Below are 20,550 nucleotides of genomic sequence, written 5' to 3'. Positions count from 1 at the left end.
GTTTATGTTCACGTGGCTGTTTTCGTTTATATTAGCCAAGCTATTATGTATTTTGAAATAATCTTGTCCGTGATGTGTTCGTTCTTACGACGAAAGGCAGAATCCTGCAGCTCGAGAGATATATGTTATTCTGCCAGTCGCGCTTTCAAATAGTCTTGCACACTTAAACGGGTCACAAACACCTGCATTTAGCTCGTGTTGTGTTATAATGGATGTATTGTGTGCATTTATGGCAATAATTTATTTTAAAAAGCTCTTAAACAAGAATAAATTCGTTTGTTTTGAGCTCTGAGACACTGTGCGCGCTGATCGGAGGCAGTGATTTCAGTTAGGCAGCCGCAAATATTTCATTTTCACACAAACAGTTCAAAAACATCTTAATTTAGCTCTTGGTGTGCTCTAATTGGTGAATTGTGTGATATCGCTGCAATACTTTATTTTTAATAGCTATAAAACAAGAATAAACTCGTTTTTTCTGAGCTCATCATTCCAGATGCTCATGCTCAGAGCGGTGATTCATCTCTCGTGTTTCTCACGTATCACTGACCACACATCAATTATTAATGAGCCCTGACCTGATAATAATCATATATGTTGGTTTAGCTTGTCACTGTGAATTAAATCCAAGTATTTATTTGTATTTTAACCGATTTAAAATCGAAACCAAAAGACAGTCTCCTCCCTTTTTTAGTCCGGTAACTGAACCTGTAGGGGCGCTATTTCTCTCAGACAATGGAAGTCTAAGCACACACACTCAAACAGATGGACAGAGTGAGATGAGATGTCTGACAGTTTTTTAATTTTCTGTTATCCATACAGTGTTGTAAAGTCATGAAACTATGCATATTTACTCAGAATAACTTTTTTTTCTGTATGAAAAAAGGTTTTGAAGTGTTTGGAATTTAAAAATGCAGGAAAATTAATAATTCCATCTTTATTGTCATTTAAAAAAATCACCACGACAAAACCATCCAAGCTATCCAAAACCCATTCACAATTTAAGTTCCTCAATGTTTTTTCAACATGTAGACCAAGTTTGGTGTGTATAGTGTTACTCTCCTCTGAGCAGTATGCATTAATTCACGGCTAAATGTAAAAAATAATCCACATTCAAATCAAAATAGCCGACTTCCTGTTGGTCGTAGCTGATGACTGTGAATTAGAAAGTTGTCCGTCTTGATAAGAACAATTTTTGTACTGAGTTTGGTGTCTGTAGCTAAAACTAACCCCCCCACTTTTGACAAAAGGTGGCGCTATAGAGTGCCTATTCCACGCCCTCTTATGAACTTTTGCCAGTGTCTAGCTGTCACTAATACTGATATGTGTTCTGAGTTTGATGAAATTCTAAGCATGTTATATGCCTCAAAATCACCTGAGAAGTATTCCAGTTTGACATGTTGCCACGGCAACAATTTTTTAGATATCAATATCCCCCTTGCAGATTTATATCAGATGTGTTTTAACATTATTCTGATGAAGTTTGAAGCAAATCGAGTAATAATAAGATGCTGAATTCAAATCATTTTGAAAATGACACACTTCCTTCTGCCAGTTGGTGGCGCTATACCTTTGACTCCTAATAGTCACATATATGCGATCGACATCATACAACGAATAATCTGATGAAGTTTGATTAAAATCAGGAAATGTATGTGGATGGTATTAGACACTTCCTGTTTCTCATTTCTCGCCATAATTTCAACGCCTCGCCACGAGCAAACCGTTCGAGATATCAAAAATCCCCTGGCAATTTTTCATCCCCAGTGTCTTGAGATCATGTTGACCGAGTTTGGCGGCAATCGAGAAAAAAACCTATGACAAGTATTTCAAATTCCAGAGCATGCGCTTTTTACATAACTCTAAATAGCTGACTTCCTGTTGGGTGGAGCCTATGACATGCAATACGAAAGTTGTTCGGCACGATGAGATCTATATGTGTACTGAGTTTCATATGAATATGTGCAAGTATGTGTGAGCTATACATCAACATTTCTGACTGTGTTCCAGGGGGCGCCGTAGAGCCCCTGTGCCACGCCCGGGTCCCAGCCTCTGCAGGCTCCTAAAGGCCACAGATTCCAAAGTGTGCGCAAATTTTCAAGAGTTTTTGAGTATGTTAAGGACCCCCAAAGCCCCCACAACTTTGACGAAAAATTTGAATACTAAACCCTAAATAGCCAACTTCCTGTTGGGCGGAGCCTATGATATGCAATACAAAAGTTGTTTGGATTGATGAGATTTATATGTGTACCGAGTTTCATACGTCTACGAGCAAGAATGTATGATATATGGCCCTCCATATTCCAGGGGGCGCTGTAGAGCCCCTGTGCCACGCCCGTGTATCAGTCTCTGCCCGGCCCTAATGGCCGCAGGTTCCAATCTGTGTGCCAATTTTCAAGACTTTTTAAGCACGTTAAGGGCCCCAAAAGCACCCGAGACGTTGGAAAAAATAATAATAATAATAATAATAATAATAATAATAATAATAATAATAATAAAAAATAATCCTAAGGAAAACAATAGGCCTCTCGCCCTTTGGGCTTGAGCCCTAATAATAATAATAATAATAATAAAAAATAATCCTAAGGAAAACAATAGGCCTCTCGCCCTTTGGGCTTGAGCCCTAAAAATAATCCTAAGGAAAACAATAGGCCTCTCGCCCTTTGGGCTTGAGCCCTAATAATAATAATAATAATAATAATAATAATAATAATAATAATAAACGGAGCAATTCCAAGAGGGTCCTCACACCATCGGTGCTCGGGCCCTAATAAACGGAGCAATTCCAAGAGGGTCCTCACACCATCGGTGCTCGGGCCCTAATAATAATAATAAACGGAGCAATTCCAAGAGGGTCCTCACACCATCGGTGCTCGGGCCCTAATAATAATAATAAACGGAGCAATTCCAAGAGGGTCCTCACACCATCGGTGCTCGGGCCCTAATAATAAACGGAGCAATTCCAAGAGGGTCCTCACACCATCGGTGCTCGGGCCCTAATAATAATAATAAACGGAGCAATTCCAAGAGGGTCCTCACACCATCGGTGCTCGGGCCCTAATTAAACTAATTTAAATATACTTAATTTAATCATACGTACTTTATACATACAGTACTGTGCAAAAGTCTTAGACACGTTAGTATTTTCACTTAAAAGAATGGTGTTCGGACAGTTATTTATATATTTTGCTGTAGTGTGTCAGTATAAAATATCAGTTTACATTTCCAAACATTCATTTTGCCGTTGTCAGACTGCTTGTGCATTCAAAATCGCACTAGATTATTATTAAAATTAATGGCAAATTGATATTTCCTACTGACACACTACAGATATAAATAACTGGCTTAAAACCCTTTTGGGGAGAAAATACTATTTTTTCCATAAGACTTTTGCACAGTACTGTATTTTTAAAAACGACATTGTTGCTACTTTATAAAGAATTCATTAATGACCATACAGTAATTCACAGAACTGATTTAAGACAGTGGCAGACAGCACTCATGTTAACTAAATATCAGAGTGAGTGACAGAGATACAGCAGAAACATTATGTGTGGTTTTGTATTAAATAATGACCCAGACTGTGAAATACATTTATTAGCCTTAGATTAAGGGAAGCACAACTTGCACAACAAGCTATGGATTTATTTTAAATATTTGTAATGTTCTTTAAAGTTATCCATAGTTTTTTGTGGTTCTTTTTTTAAAGTATCGGTTCAGGCACCGTTTAGGAGCCGGTACCGTTTTAAAAGTATTGAAAAGGCACTGGACCCTACTTAAAAGTTATTATTTCTCACTGGCTCATTTACCAAATGAGTGCTTTTTCTTCGTCCTCCACAAATTAAGCTACTGTACGTAGTTCGGTAGCGAGACGTTTTAATAAATTAGCGTTTTCGATTGACGATGTGATTGACAATGTTGTGATAAGTAGGCTATACCAACTTTGTAACTCGTTACCCCCCGAACACTGGACATAGCAGACGTATGTACCAAATACAAGAAGCTATCAATCAAGAAAGTATCAGGATTATGATTTCTTTTTCAGTTTTAGTTTTTCATTAATCACTTGGATTAATCATTCATTTTGACAGCACTATAATGTTTTACTGTACATAGACAACCATACAAGTGTAATTGTTACTAAGCCTGGACCAATGTTCTTGTCCATTGCCCTCGCAGATTCCTGCAGCTAATCTTGGATGTACATTCCATTAAAAGTTATTGATGACAAGCCTCTGAAGTTTGACTTTTTGCACCATAACAATACTTATTGGCAACTAGTCATCATATCTCTAGTCCTTTAATGTATTTGCATTGTACTAAAGTGCGTTCATTTTAAATGGGCATATATGCGGCTGAGGAAGACCTGAAGGTCGAAACGTTGCTTGATTAAATTCCTCTGGAGCAGTAGTTTTCAGTGTTCAGACTTCACTTCTTTATTTGTCTATATCATTTAGTTGTCTTGCACCTGCGTCCTAATTGGATGTTTGGGATGTGCACACCATTTTTGTATTTTCATATATGCGGCTGAAACAGGAATCCTAGTGCATCCCAAATTTTTCAACATTAACATTTTAATATAACATTATAGTCATTATGGCCTATGGCCTTTAGAAAAATGTTTTTTGAGGCGGTGGGGTAGTGCACAATAGGCCCCTGTGGTGCGGCCTAAGCTTTTGTTCTTAATGGCATTTGTTCCCACATTACTTTTACTTTTATACTTTAAGTAGTTTCTTAAACCAGTACTTTTACACTTTTACTTGAGTAAAAAGCTTGAGTTGATACTTCAACTTCTACAAAAGTCTTTTTAAACCCTAGTATCTATACTTCTACTTGAGTAATGAATGCCAGTACTTTTGACACCACTGAATAAAAGTCAAAATTACACTCGCATACCATAAATTTCACTTGTTTTGTTCAAACTAGGATTATATATATATATATATATATATATATATATATATATATATATATATATATATATATATATATATTATAACATAACATATCAAACCTGTGAGAACTGGGCAAAGCCTGGGTCAGCAAACAGTGGGACATGGCCCAGTAGCTCATGACAGATGTCCCTGAGGAAACAAATCCACTTTTTTTTAATCATTTTTGACAGTTATGACATATATTTCAAACAAAGCGGTAACATGGTTTTGGTCTGAATACTCACGGTTCAGGTGTGTACATGGGTTTGGAGCTATGGCGAATGTACTGTGTCGAGTGAAACACTCGGAAGGCGAGCCCAGCTAAGAAGTCACGCGAGGAGAGCAGACCGGCCACAGGACGCAGACGGAAACCTGTGCATGCTGAGAGATCAAGGAAGAGTGAGATATGTAGTTTAGAAGTTTCCTTTTCTATATACACACTAAACCTTTCTTTTTTCTTCCCTTTCACCTGACTGTGTATTTATTTAATTAGCTCTACTGGAGAACACTCTTACTCTGCAGGTAGTGTGAGATGTCCTCTAGCTGCGGGATGTTGTCCTCATGGTATCCACAGTACTTCTCCAGAAGTGGAAAAACACGGTTGTGTTCATGACAGGCATGCGTTGCGTACAGAGTCTTCAGCTCTCTGAAAACTGTTCCCCATGTGGCCTTCTCTTCAGCGGTATATTCCACACGTGGAATAACCTGTCCACTAAAAGAGGAGGGAGATTTGTCTCATTTTATCTCAGGAGGGAGGTTAAGCTCATTTTTAGTAGACAATGTGTTCAAATACATTTGTCCAAACAGTATACAACAAACCTAACAATCTTTATTTTGAGAATATTTTTTTCTTGAAACACATGTTTGTGCTATATTTCTTTAAAATACATTCCACTGTTATATTTTGTTTTATAACACAAAGACATTTAGACCACCTGTCAAGATTTTTTACAAGGTTCTTTTTTTGTAAAGAAGACACACTGAAGACACACTGGACTTCTTAACTATGTCATATCAGTTATGAGTGGTGTTATTATTGATGGAGCGTGTATTCAAATGTGAGCTTCCTCAGGGGGCATAGCATTCAGTGCTCCTGCCCTTTGTAGTGGCCGTGTGAATAATGCATCTCACTTATGATGACAAAGCTCCCAGCACTCTGGACTGTGCTGGGACCCTGCAATTTAACCCTTTTGTTAGGCAGCAGGAGTAATTTTCCATAGAATGCACAACAAAACAACAGGGAAAGTGCTAGAGTTGGGGATGGTCCCTGTAGCCCATGGGAAAGTTGGGGAGAAAGAGAAAACACTGAGGGCAATAGTTACTGTCTGTAGTTGTAGGCAATGTCAGCAAATTCCTTTCTTCTGGCACGGTACATGGGGTCAGTAAAGCCCTGTGAATGACAGCAATGTTAGAGTGGGAAAGAAAGTGGATCTACAGCTAGTTCTGATCTCTCAGCAGCCTTTGACAGTATTTCTCAGTCTCATCAAGGAGACTCGTTCAAATCAAGCCTTTGTAGAGTGTTTGCTGCTCATGATGAATGCATTTCAGTTTAATAACGGCTGGAAAGGGCAATTATTTATAATTACAGGGGCTCAATTAAAGCGCTGACATCAATTTCATGCACACACATGCATTTGAAATAAAAATGAAGAAGTTTCCTTTCACTCTCACTATCACTCTTTTCTCTGATCATACAGACAGTCACTTCGAACACACACACACACACACACACACACAATGTCTTACAGGATGGTCTGAATCCAGCTCGGACCCATAACTGAGAATCTGATTGGCAAAACGGTCCAAGTCCTGGATGTCATTTGGGAACCATGGAACTTTGGATGAGAGGGAAAGAAGTAAGAATGTGGTTAATGACTGAATAATATATTATATAATCAATGCAATTTATATTCTGTTGACAAAATATTTGGCATGGTTTGTCTATCCTTGTGAAAAAAACATACATAAAATAAAATAAATACAAATACCTAAACAGAAATAAAATATGGAACACAATGCTTCCAGACACTTCATTGCTATTTAATTAAATGAAAATGTACTATAGATCAAATTTATATGAAATACAATGTTTTTTGACCCATTTAAGTAGGACTAAAGTATATCTTTATATGTAATTTCGTAATTACTTATATTGAGTTAATGTGTGCTAATGAATGTATTGACAAGCATTTATGCTAAACTAAAATACACTTTATTAAAATATATGTAATTTATGTGCAATTTCTTTTGAAACTGAATGGCGTGTTTTTAAATGCATTTATAATTGCACATGTAAATATGAAGAAGCAATTTAGTAAATTTAAAATATTTCAAATATTAACTTGAAATTTTATTCTGAATAACACTCTACAGTTAAAATTATCAAGTAAGCTAATTTACATTATGCTAGTCAGCACTTTAAATAAGTGTGCTTTTTAAAGTACATGACAAATTATTTAAAAAGTACTTAGAAGTAAAACTTTTATTTCTAACATTATTACAAAATACACATTTCAAAAGTGTAGTTAAGTGTGTTAAATATTTATTGATGAAAGTATTATCTCTTTATGTACAATTAAGTGACCTTTTATTTCAATAATATGACATTATCTGATTACAATTAAGTGCACATATTTTAAAAGGGTATAGTAAGGCATGTACAATGGAAATCCATGGGGCAAGGCAAGACTTTTATAGACAACTTTACAACTCATATAATACATTTCTGAATAAAATAAATTCTAGTGCTTTAAAAAAAGAAAAACACAACAAAGCTGCCTACCTTTAAACCTACCAAAATTGCTTGACCCTATAGAGTTTCCTGATTTAGATTTGAATGAGATCTATAGTGTTTCCATTCTCTTTATTGAATAGAAATTAAAGTACTAAATTCTAAATATGTGAACTGTGTAATATCGAATAGTGTGGTAGCTAACGCTGGCATGCTAACAGTGATGGATGACACAGTAGTAAACAGAAAGCATTGTGAGGCAAATGAGCCAGAGGGTGACAACGCAGCCCAGGCTATGAGGCTAAAGCTTACTCTACATCAGCTAGATTTATGACAGTTAAACTCTTTGGGGGTCCAGTCATTGGTACGAGCCCGAGGCTGTCTGAACAAAAGGCTAAGAACTGGAGACCCTGACTGGCTTTCCTCATCAGCCATAAATATCCCTTAATGTCCCCTGCTCTGTGTTTTCTTATTGTACAACTGGGGAAATTGTTGGTTGGACTGGCTTTGTATTGAACTTTGACCCCCACCCTGCTGAAACTTACCTTTGAATAGAAACAAGACATTTCAGTCCATCTCTACGAGTCTGTTTGTCCTCAAAAACTAAACTAATGCGATTCTGGAAACAACCATAAGAGAGGCTGAGAGCAAGGGTCTTTGTCATCCATCTCCGCAATGACATTTATGAACGATTACAGCATGTGTTCTATTTCTGTTCATCATATTCTTTACTATCCTAATCTCGCTCTCTTGGTGTATTTCTGTCTGACCTTGAAATGTGGTAACAGTTTTATTTCTTTTCTCATGAGTTGTCCACTGGACATTTGCCCTGTGCCTCACCTGTGTCCTTCTGTTTGTTGCGAGACAGCTCATGAACTTGGCCAGTGATTTGCGTGCGCAGACCGTCAACAACCTCGTCCAGAGCATTAGAAGAGGCTTGATCCACACTGATGAAGAACTCGTATTCTTCTTTGTTGTTGCGTGATGGACGGGACTCAATGTGGGTCAGATTAATGCCTTTCTCCTGCAAAGTACATACATGTACATAATGCTGCAATATATTATATAACTTACGATAATTAAACAATATATATTACAAGATATTTATGTATTAGTAATATTTATATAATGCATTTCTTAAGTTGCTATGCTCTCTCTCTCTCTGTCTGTACACACACACACACACACACACACACACACACACACATATATATATATATACTGTATATAAATGAGAGAAAATGTATTTGTTTTTTCATAATATAGGTATCTATATCTATATCTTGAACATATTGACAATCTGACAATCATTTATATATTGATCATCTGACAATCATTTTTTAATTTGCTTAATACACCCAGCATTAGTTTGGTGTTTAGATATAGTTTATATGCATATAGTGAATAAACACAAGGTTGCACTCCAAGCCAATCCATCTAACATAAAAACAAATTCAATATACAACTGTGTGGAGAAAGTTTTAAGGTTGTCCAGCTGCATTCTAAACTGAGTATTTCAATTATGGTTCTAATTATGTATCAGGGTTTCTGTACCCTGACCACTTTAATAAAATGTTTTACGATAAATTAAAAAAGATGTGTAAGATGTACTGCAAACATGAATGATTAGACTCACATGTGCAGCTTTTCTCCAGCCAATAGGAGAGTGGGTGTTTTTTCGCATAATTAAGTTTAACTGCAGTGTTCAAGCCAAAACCTGTTTGTATTTATGTGTTTTTTTAAACACAGAGAGGGAGGACACCCATTGCTGTCTGCTATAGGCCTGTAGAGAAGGCGGATAGGTTTTACAATGCCTTGGACCTTCTTTGGTACTTTTTCGACATTTCCCCTCCATGTGGTAATGATTGAGTCCATATGAATCTGCATCCTTTGACACTCAAAAAACAACACAACAGAGAATTACTGCCTTTTTGTTTCGCAGTCCTGGATTATTTTAATTGCGTTCAGTCACAACATTCGTTGTTTCCAAATTTAAGATCAAGTGTCTGCATATGTTATATAATATGTATAATTTGCAATTATATGTTTTAAATTGCCCTAAAAAAAATCTAATATCTAAAGATACTATGCATATTAATTAGTGGTATTATTAATTAATTAATTATTAATTAATTGCTTTATATTAATAATTAATTCATTTAAAGTTCTATTTAAATTGTTGGAGCTGCATAGTTCATTCAGAATAATATAGCCATTTTTCATAATAACTATAATCAGCCGTTATAGTTGTTTTGAGTCTTTCATAAAGCATCCTTTTCCCTAATAACAAACATTCAGTGTGGGCTGTAAGAGATTGTATTTGTATTAGGTCAAAATAAAGCTGGAAAGTGTGTGCGGGGTATCCGTGGTGAAGGGTGGAGTAGGGGGCGTTTTAAAGGGGGTGGAGTAGGATGGTATGGAAGAGCCAATCAGAATCCACAGGCCGAGCTTTATTTTTATAGTAGCATTAGGGGGTGAGTAATTGGCACATATACATTAATGACTTGCAGAAAAGCACCGGAGAAGAATTTAGGATCATTAGTATGGATGCAGGATTTCAGGAAAGCACAACATATATTAGTATGCAACTCGCTCTGCTTGTGTAATAGTTTTTTTATAATCAGTGAATGAAACCCGTCGTCTACTTGGGAGAACGTTTCATTGCACGTAGGCAGTAGAAAAGTCAACATCCCAAAACAAAATATACTGAACTTTGATACAAGAACTTTGTAGATGATTCAAGAAATCTTGGCATTACTACAAGACATGTCTATAATGTCCTGTTATCTCAAAACACAGTTCTGGTTGATGTTATTGATTGACACGATGTTGTGTTTCCAGTGGCCTAAAGCTTTGTCTCTGCTTTTCATTGCTTTTTTATTTTATGTATATTTACTGAATTTATACCAGAACGTATATTATGCAAAATAAAACTTGAGGTTCAGTAAGATACATTTAAAAAATTTAACTGTTTTCAATTTTAATACATTTAAAAAATTTATTTTTAGAGCTGTTTTTTTTTTTATCAGTCATTATATTCTTCAGTGTCACATGATTCTTAAAAAATGTATAATATGCTGATTACTTAATTTTTCTTTAAATAATTTTAATGCATCCTTGCTAAATAAAAGTACACACATCTTTATTCCCCCCCCCTTGAAGCTTTCTTTCCCGAGGTATTATTTTTCAGCATTCATGTCTCAGAATAAATAAATACACCATGTTTTTATAAGTGACAGAAGCTTTCATTTGCAATTTATTTTTATTTTATTTTTTTGTGGCACAAAATCACCATTTAAGACAAGTTCAGCGATTTTCAACCAGCTTTGTGTTGCAACAATGCTGGTAGTATATGTATATGAAAAATGTGTACTGTTTCTCAATATTACTAAATGCGTCATCCAGCAAACTTCATTGAAGTTACATCATGTGCACAGTATTACCTAATACCCTGCAAATACAAATATAGTCCTGTTTTGCATTTCTACAAATCTACCACTATCATCTGCTGTCCTTGACCCTCATGTTTTGGCTTTAGATAAATGCAAGTGTATATTAGAGAGAGAGAAAGAGTGAGAGACAAAAATAAACAGACATACAACCATACAAAAAGAGTGTGAAAAGGGACAAATGATAGAATGCAAATGTTTTGTGTCCAGACACTAACCTCAAAGAGTCTTAGAGCTTTTACAAGTGCGCCAACTTCCTGCTTCAAAGAGAAGATGCAGGACACCACTCCTGTTTTATTTAATGGTTCTTCCAGGTAGGATGAGGTCAGAGAGCCCTGTTAAACGAACAAATGCCAAGACACTCACACAGTTGCACTCATCGTCGTCAACACGCATCAAATGAGGGCAGAACTGTCATTTAAAATTACATTTTCATTGCTTTGCACTTTTTATTTAATTAGTGTCCATTTTTCATTCTTTGAAATGGTTTTTATGGTATTTGTCTGTTACACATTAGCAAAACTAAACATCTGATAAGTAACTTTAGGAAGTTAATTTAAATATGAATGGCCATAATTCCCAAAATGGTCATATATTGCTTCAAACTGAATAATGTCAGCAGGTTTGTGTAGGTTTAGGACTCTGATAAACATCATTATCTTAGTATGAAAACTTTTGCAAGACCTTAAAGTGGCTTCAAAAAAATCTGTGTGTGACTGAGCATAAGGACTTCAAAACTCATGACTAAAGTCACACTCACATTCCTGTGAACCCACATTCCTGTGAATCAGGTGCCAGTGACATAACTTTCACCCCTACTTTTCCATAATACTTAAAAAGAAGAAAAAAAAAACAGCAATTATTGTATTATTGACCACTTAGACATTGTTAGTTAAACATTTCTGATTGCATACAGTAAATATAGGTCTAACAAATGATATAACTGGAGTCTTTCAGTTGATGCTATAGCTAGTATGTTGAACCTCGTTTTGTGGTCTGGAGAGAAATTTCCAGTCAGGTTTAACAATAATAAGAATGAGCTGGATTGTCATTGAACAATTGCAGGTTCACACAAAATTGTAACTTTGACTTTTCTGCATTACATAATCAATTCTACTTTACACCCTAGTCTCAATGTCTTTACTCTTGTCATCTAGTGTTGGGTCAAATTCTATAAAATATTTTAAAATATATTTAAAATAATCTAAACTGTTTTACTAATAAAATCACATTATATATATATATATATATATATATATATATATATATATATATATATATATATATATATGTATATATATAGAAAAACATTTAAAATTGAGAATAATTCACCTTTCTCTCCAGATTCCCGTTCATCTGTCTGAAACCTGCGTCCATTCTTGCTTCAGTTCTCAGGCGATTTGTTGAATGCTTGTGTGCACTTTGTGTTGCCCATCCAAAACTCCAGTCGTTTAAAAGCACCTCGTGACACCACACCCCCTGAACGGCCCGTGTGGGTGTCACGCGACGAGACGCCCTTAACCTCTGGGATATCTGGTTTGTGTTGTCCAGAGGGGGAAAGAGTTTGCAGGGGGGTTGGGGGGTATTTGGTTGAAGATGGAGGAGTTCAAATTCAGCATTTCGTAACGATTACTTCGCTGTTTTGTTTTTTTTCTACTTTATACAATATTTGTGTTAGTAGATTAATTAATTATTTTTTTAAGTAAAAGGGATTGAGTGTTCAAGATTGGAAAAACAGATGCAGGATCCCGTTATAAATAATAATCTTAACTATACGTTTATGACCACAGGATGGCGCCAAACACTGATACACTGATTTACTGTAACAGAGAGGTGTACTTTTAAGATTATTTTTATTTATATTATTTCCCCTTGCGTAATCTGTTGAGATTTGTCTCGCGGGGCGCAAAATGCGCGCCTCTGCCACAGTTAGCTAACCGTTAATTAGGTCAAATAATTTCCAAACAAACACTAACATTTTGTTATTTCTGCACGTTTTGTTTGTCGTCAGGTACAAATAAGTTTCTTACTTTCTAATTTAACTTTTGTGTTTAACGAAACGTTATTCAAACACCAGCGAAGTGTAGTCCTACAACTTTGCTTTTAATTTTGACGAACTTTGTGTGGTTCAAGTCTTAATTAGGAGGACTAACACATTGGAAAAGGTTATTAACATTCAACCGACAAGTTATAGCCTGCATTTAGCTCATAGACTCAGCAAATGTAATCATCAAACCCATTTTTTTCATTTGTGTCAAGTTAATCAATGTATTGACACCAGTGCAACACACATTTACAAACCATTCGTGACTTCACCACTAGATGGCAGTTTTTGTCTATACATTATTAATTATCAACCATCTATTGCGTTAGCTCCACTGTCCAAAAACTTTTTTTTCTTTAATGCATTGGACAAAGGCACACCATTTAAATAGCTATAGATAAGAAGGACAACAGTAAACGTACAAAATCCCATAAACTGAAGAGAGAGAAAAAACGCAATTCATTTAATTAATATTAGCCTACTGAAATGGCGATAGCACTCTATTTTACAGTCCTGTTCCCCATGTACATACTATGTACTTATTATAGTAATTACAATAACTATGTAATAACTAGATACTAACCCTGAACCTACCCCTAAACCTAACCCTACCCCATGTAGTTACCATGTTAGTACACGTATACTGTAAAATAAAGTGCAACCGAAATGGCTTTACTTTGACATTAGATTACTTTGTGATCACTGGATATATGACAATATTGAACATGGATGTCTATTTACACAGGGAGTATAGGCCCATGACCAAACCTCTATGTGATCTATGAAGAGCTGAAGTCTTATCAAAGTGCATAACAGCAAAGACTCGCCTCTGAACATGGACACCATTCCCCTTAACGCCTGCAGATGTTTTCAGGGAAGTTTAGGATAAAGTAGACTCCCCCCTGTATCAAAATATTAACACAAACACAGACCGAGGCATAGTGGCTAACTATGTAGGCTATTCAAACGAAATAAAATTAATCAACAGCTGGTATGACCAACACATCTGGCCTGTGCCTAATATTGTTAAGGGGAGTTTTGTGAAGTTTACTCAAAGTGGCCTGTAACACAATAAAACAATAAAATAAATAAAAAATACACACATTCCCACTTATTTAAATATGCACTTTTAAATAGGCCTAATAGAAACGTATAAGATGAATACATAGGGCCAGGGGAGAAGTTCTGGTCATTTGTCATTTGCCATATTAAAAATAGCTACTTTATTGGCATCGGTGGATCCATTCATGGGATTTTTCCACTGCACTAACCGCTCTTTAGTAGAAAAAGAGTTCGTCGGGTCATTTGAAGTGTTCTTCAAAATAAAGACAATCTAGAAGACAAAATGGTTATCCACGGCAACACTGGGAACTCCTCTTTTTGAGCACAGTTGTAACTGCAAACCCAGTAAATCATCCAGTGTTTGTGTATAATTATGTGTCAATATAGAAATTGTGTTTTATATACGATATATGTGCAGTAAATGTATGTTTGTAGTCCAAATTGTCTTGTACTGTTACTGCATGATTGCAGTGGCTCGCGCGCCTTAGGCTTTCACTCACTTCTATGCTCGTGTACGACGTAAAAGTAAGTTTAGGCAGTTAAGGAATCATCGGTGTTCGGTTCATCAATTAACATGATCTGCTCATCTGCGCAAACGCGCTCTCATCCACTAGCGTTCAGAAACAGCAGTGCATAAACGCCAGACACCTGCTTTCGAAAGCTCACCAATTAATAGTCATTGAATTGATCAAAACAACAACAACTAAAAACTTTTAAAATGTAGTTTTAACAGCTAACGAAATGAAACATGTCATGCCAAATATGCCATTTTAATTATTACAATCAGGAATGACTGGAACCTTCCCTCAGCAAAAAGAAAAATAGCTTACACAACGCTAATTGGACTCTGCAAATGCTGACAGAGCACGGTGGATATGTTTCAGGGAGTCCCAGGCGGAGTGAATAGAACCCACGCTTCTTTTCTAAACACCCTCGCTGCGCTAAAAGAGGAGAAGGGGGGAAAGAAAGAGGGAGTGCTTGAGTGTTGGCCCGATCTTGAATGCTTCAGCCAACCAAGAGAAATTACACAATTTATTGTCTACCTCCCTCTCCACTCCACATGCATAGCGCGCGCACACAAAACTTGCGCAGGCAAAGTCATTCAAACAAAGTTGGTTGAAACCAATGCCATTATCGTGCGCTATGAAAGAGGCGAATTTCATCGAGAGAAATACGTAGAGTAAATAAGGTGTCAGGAGCTTTTCTTAATGCGCGTCCTCAAAATAACCCATCCGTTCCGCCTTTCCAGCTGTGATGATTTCTAATAATGACTGGGCAAATTCATCTCGCCCGGGCAAAGAACTATATTATATGGCTGTAAACACGTTAACAGTATAACAGTTGTGACAAGTGTTAATTCATTACCAAACTACACCTGAATCCAATGAAAGCAAAGTGCCTTGAATGAGTTTATTTACCTTTGAATGGATTCGTCTTACCACAATAGCGGCTGCAAATTACTTGCTATTTGCATCTGATCTGATTTATTTGATACGATGATGTTCGACGTTTTAAAAAGCTTATGTTGCAGGGGCATGTTGTCACAAACAAACTGTTTTGATTTGAAACACTCAAAACCCTCTGTCCTCAAAACTACACCTCTTTTTTCATAAATGCCAAGTTGGGGAAAGTTGTCATGTTTTAAATATTAGCAATGACGTTATTGGTTGGCAAACAGTGGTTAGATATTTAATCTTAATTTTTTTTATTTCTATTAATTGTTTTGCGTTTATAAACTCTTTTTTTTTCAATTAATGCTGTTTAATGGCAGATTTAGGCTAATTTTGAAAACTAGTCTTCTGTATTCATGACTGCCATTTTCATAAACACCTAACATTTGAATAAATTAATTATATATATATATATATATATATATATATATATATATATATATATATATATATATATATATATATATATATATATACCTGCAAATACAGTCAACGTGTTTTTTCCGCGTTTTAAAATGATTAATCTCAAGATTAATTACTCGTTACATTTTACAAGGTCACAGGATGCCTTTAATGCAGCTCGAAGTTGAGTGTGCGCGTGTGTTTGTTCTCCGACAAACACTTGTCATAACCAAAAAACACCTCTAGTCATTCTTTACGAGAAGTTGTTTACTCAGTGGCTGGAGCGGCACGCGCCCGGCGTACGCAAAGCAAGCGCATCTCAGGGGGCGTGGTCACGGGGGACGCGCGGCGGGCCGCCGGCGTATTGAAAAGGCCACGCTGTTTCCATCTCACAACTCAGAACAGGTCGAGAGTCCGGAGCAGCCCTGCCCGTTGAAGCCACTCGTGAACGCCACGAGCAAGACGCACGGCCACTGGGCATTCCAAAGAAAACGTTTGTGCGTTTCCTCCGCGAAATGAACATCACTGCCAAGATGGAAATAAGCGTAAACCAGCAGCAGTTCATGCCACCTGCTTGCTTTTTTGCCTCTCAGAGCATCCAACTCAGTCCGACCGACAAACAGTGCAGCACCAAGTCCGTGTCGAAGCAGGCAAAGAGGCAGCTCTCATCCGCTCCGGAGCTGCTCCGGTGCAAAAGGAGACTCAACTTTGCCGGCTTCGGGTACAGTTTGCCCCAGCAGCAGCCGCACGCGGTGGCCAGGCGAAACGAGAGAGAACGCAACCGGGTAAAGCTGGTGAACAACGGCTTTGCTACTCTCCGCGAACACGTTCCCAACGGAGCGGCGAACAAGAAGATGAGCAAAGTGGAGACGCTGCGCTCGGCTGTGGAGTACATTCGCGCGCTCCAGCAATTATTAGACGAGCATGACGCGGTAAGCGCGGCGTTCCAGTCGGGCGTCCTGTCACCCACCATCTCCCAAAACTACTCTAATGACATGAACTCTATGGCCGGTTCGCCCGTGTCCTCTTACTCCTCAGATGAGGGCTCTTACGACCCTCTGAGTCCTGAAGAACAAGAGCTCCTGGACTTCACCAATTGGTTTTGAACGTTCATGAAAGGTTCGTATGAAATAAATTAACATTTCCTTCTGCTATAATTGTGGTTTCACGATTTTGTTGTTCATGCAAGATACTCACCAAGTCCCGTTCTCTTTCTAGGAAATACCTAAAAATCGCAGTACTCGCGTGGGAGGCAATCGGATGTCCTCCAAGAACACAAAGCTCTGCGTTTGCGCTGCAGTCCGGTTCGGATAGACTCGGATCCACACCCAGAGATGGCCCATACAAACTGGCAAACCAGGGGTCCCGAGTGTCATAGAGCCAGTGGACTAAAAGGGAAGAGCGGGAGTCCAGTCCTTCCAGCGCATTCGCCCAAGAAAACAATTTGTAATATGACAACAATAAGCAGACGTTGTTCTATATCTATGCTAATGTAATCAAAGAAGGTTTGCCCTGATAGACCCCTCTCACAACTCTATTATGCTTCCAACTTGGCGACTTTTAATATATGAAGTTCTATTTGTATAAAACGTTGTTTTTGAAATATATTAAGCTATTTTTGTATGTAAGAGATTTATAGATGTTTTTGTACACATTCATTTTAATATGTATCTATTTTTGACATATAGCCTGCCGTAAATTGCTCATTACCTCTCTCCTATTCAGACTTAGTCTCAAATGCATCGCAGCTGGCAATTCCCTTTACATATGTGGAGGTTTTAGAGGAGTTAAAGTTTCAACACCAACGTGTCTTATTTAATAATAACTGCAATGGTAATAGGTTTGGAGTGATCAAATGTTATGCAGCTATTGCCCAAACGGAGGTGTTTTGTCTCCCCACACTGCCTGTTCCACTTTGCCTTCACAATGCTGGGTTTTGCATCTCAGAAAATAAGAATATGCCTTATCTGCATATTTTCTACAGTTTAGTCTCATAATAAAAGTTTCTAAAAGAAACGTTTTCTTGAGTTTGTTTTATGTATTGCAGCCTTTTATCTTCATGGTTACTGAAAGCCATTCTAAGTGTAGATTTGTTTTATCTTAATGGGCAACAAAAGTGATAAGCAAGCCTGCTAACCCTCGGCAGTCTGCCTGTTGTCAGGCAGGAGGAGACGTGACCAGAATACTGGACCGTTACACAGACTGCGCTCATAATGAATGCCAATTTGGAGAAGACAGCACTTTTGGAAAATAAGCATATTGTTTGCTCACCCTACTCACATTTTTATGGGTGAGTATGGCTGAGAGAGAGAGAGAGAGAGAGAGGGAGAGAGAGAGAGCATACAGGACCAAGTATTCAAATGATTTAAAAACGTAACATATTTTATTTTATTAATGCTAAGAATTAAAATAAGATGTTTAAATGCTATGAAATATGAAATATGTGTGAAACGCACAGGGCACAATGGTTCTTAACAGAATCTGTAAAAAATCAAATATTTGTTAAGAAAATACAATTTACAGATATGATAGTTTCCTTCATGACCCTGTCTGCCATACTGACATCGATTTGTGTTGACCCTTGAAAAGTATATATATATAAAAAAAGTGATGCTAACCTCTTTGATCAACATATTTTTTTCAGACATTTTAGTCTTTTAACAGGGCTTTTTTTTAAATATCTGAACAGTTACACCACCAACACATTGTCTACCTCTCGCAAAAAATAGCAAAATAACTTTAAATTCAGAAATTGCAAACATGTTTTAATGAAACAAAACGATTTGAAAATGCGAACTTGACTTTACTGACAAACATATTCAGTAAAAAATCTAATTTTTGTTAAGTTACGCATAGATAACTCAAAAGTTGCAGAGTTTGAATAACAATCGTAGAGTTTGACATCTAAAGTGTGCGCGCGCGGGGCGGGCGCGTGCCTACTGTAATGAATTGAAAGGCTCTGTGTGCGTGTGTGGCGCTCGAGTGGAGTCGGCTGAAGGCGCTTGTGCCTTTCTGACATGCACTCAACAACTTTCCCTTTAATAACACAGCGTCAGGAAGCGACTGCTGTCCACAAGAGGCAGGTGTTGAAGAAGAAGAAAAGAACTGCCCCACACGAAAGTAAGGCGAGTTTTGTTTAGGGTAAAACGAAGTAGGCTACCCCAGCCTTTCAATTTATCTGAGATTTAAGCAATGTTTTAAACTAACTCGACCAGGCAGGGTCTAGCAAGTGTAGCATAGGATGGGATATATATATATATATATATATATATATATATATATATATATATATATATATATATATATATATATATATATATATATATATATATATATATATATATATATATATATATATATGTTTAAAAACAGTGTGGCATTTGTTCCGTGAAGAACCTTTGACATCCACAAACCTTTTCCATTGCAAAACTAGTTTTTAGTTTAAATTATTTCAATATTCTTCACACTTCGAAAAAAAAAAAATGCTTCTGATACTTTAATCTGGAAGGTTCTTTGTGGAACCTAAAATGGTTCTTTAATTGAATAGCTGCAAAAAACCCCAATATACTGTCAGGTGTCCCAGAATTTCCCGAGACTGTGAGATTCACTGTGACCCAACTTCTATGACATGTAACACCACAGTCCAGATTGGAAGGGTCTGAACTGTCGACTAGCTTGGGAAATCAATTTTTTGCACTTATCCATCAGACGCTTGACCAAGCACAGTCTTATTGTAAGGTACTAGAACCATTTTTCAGTTACATTTCAATAACTAGAGCTTCATATTTAACTGCTGTGAAATCAATTTGGGGAAGAGAGACAGTGCGTTTTTTTTCTCTCTCTCTAAATCCTGGAGAAAATCAATAAATCAGGATCTCTCAGATGGATAAAGCACATTTTCCACTTGATTTTCTGGCCTCTTGTTTCTGTTGGTGAAAGATTAGGCTATAGAAAATTTAATATCACGTCCAGATCTGTGGCTTCCCTTCAATAGTCTTGATCAAGGACCTGGTTTAATCAAGAGACATTACTGAAATCATTACACTGAACAAAAATATGCATAGAAAGTTTTCACACAGAAATCGCTAGTTAATTTCATAATTAGAAAGTAATAAAAAAAGTAACATTAAATTCAAGGTGAACATTTTAAAAGTGGAAAAACTGAAATAGTATTTTCTTGTAAAACGTACTTCAATAATCTTTGCAGAACTTCTATTTGTTTGTTTTTGAAAACAATCTCCACCGAAAGCAATGTGAATTCAGTGCTGAAATTTCCCATTGACTTTTTGTGAATGAGCCAACCTGAAAATACAAGCCACCAATTCCTTTTACAAACTATTCATGCTCAATCTGAACTGTGTCCAAGGGAACGGTAGCGAGCAATACAGTGTGTGTAGTTGTGCACACAGCCCATTCGAGCCCTTCCGCGTGTCCATCCCATTGTGGCAGAATGTTGCCTCCTCATTATGCCATGCCTGAA

At 36.9% G+C, this 20,550-nt stretch overlaps 2 protein-coding genes across 2 annotated transcripts; one reads left to right on the top strand and one right to left on the bottom strand.

Annotated features, from left to right (window-relative positions):
* Positions 1-5,005: 5,005 nt before the first annotated feature.
* Positions 5,006-12,594, bottom strand: LOC113047747 (phenylalanine-4-hydroxylase-like). The gene is made up of 8 exons (XM_026209029.1): positions 12,444-12,594; positions 11,330-11,446; positions 8,503-8,686; positions 6,678-6,766; positions 6,254-6,321; positions 5,447-5,643; positions 5,177-5,312; positions 5,006-5,081 (listed from the first exon to the last, which is right to left on the bottom strand). The coding sequence occupies exons 1-8, from the start codon at positions 12,486-12,488 to the stop codon at positions 5,006-5,008; spliced, it is 912 nt and encodes a 303-aa protein (XP_026064814.1). The 5' UTR covers positions 12,489-12,594.
* Positions 12,595-16,229: 3,635 nt separating this feature from the next.
* Positions 16,230-18,108, top strand: LOC113048624 (achaete-scute homolog 1a-like). The gene is made up of 2 exons (XM_026210490.1): positions 16,230-17,189; positions 17,289-18,108. The coding sequence occupies exon 1, from the start codon at positions 16,586-16,588 to the stop codon at positions 17,174-17,176; it is 591 nt and encodes a 196-aa protein (XP_026066275.1). The 5' UTR covers positions 16,230-16,585; the 3' UTR covers positions 17,177-17,189; positions 17,289-18,108.
* The last annotated feature ends 2,442 nt before the right edge of the window (positions 18,109-20,550 follow it).

This window comes from Carassius auratus, chromosome 29 (assembly GCF_003368295.1).
Source record: "Carassius auratus strain Wakin chromosome 29, ASM336829v1, whole genome shotgun sequence".
Taxonomy (NCBI): domain Eukaryota; kingdom Metazoa; phylum Chordata; class Actinopteri; order Cypriniformes; family Cyprinidae; genus Carassius; species Carassius auratus.
The sequence above is the reverse complement of the archived record's forward strand: the minus strand, read 5'-3'. Positions and strand labels throughout refer to the sequence as shown.

What these genes read in the sequence shown, in the direction of transcription:
- LOC113047747 (XM_026209029.1), bottom strand. Translation starts at nt 12,488, where the DNA reads ATGGACGCAGGTTTCAGACAGATGAACGGGAATCTGGAGAGAAAG. An exon ending in AAGCTCTAAGACTCTTTGAG is followed by an intron (nt 8,687 to 11,329) that starts GTTAGTGTCTGG and finishes TGTACTTTGCAG; the next exon opens with GAGAAAGGCATTAATCTGAC. An exon ending in CCCATGTACACACCTGAACC is followed by an intron (nt 5,082 to 5,176) that starts GTGAGTATTCAG and finishes TTGTTTCCTCAG; the next exon opens with GGACATCTGTCATGAGCTAC.
- LOC113048624 (XM_026210490.1), top strand. Translation starts at nt 16,586, where the DNA reads ATGAACATCACTGCCAAGATGGAAATAAGCGTAAACCAGCAGCAGTTC.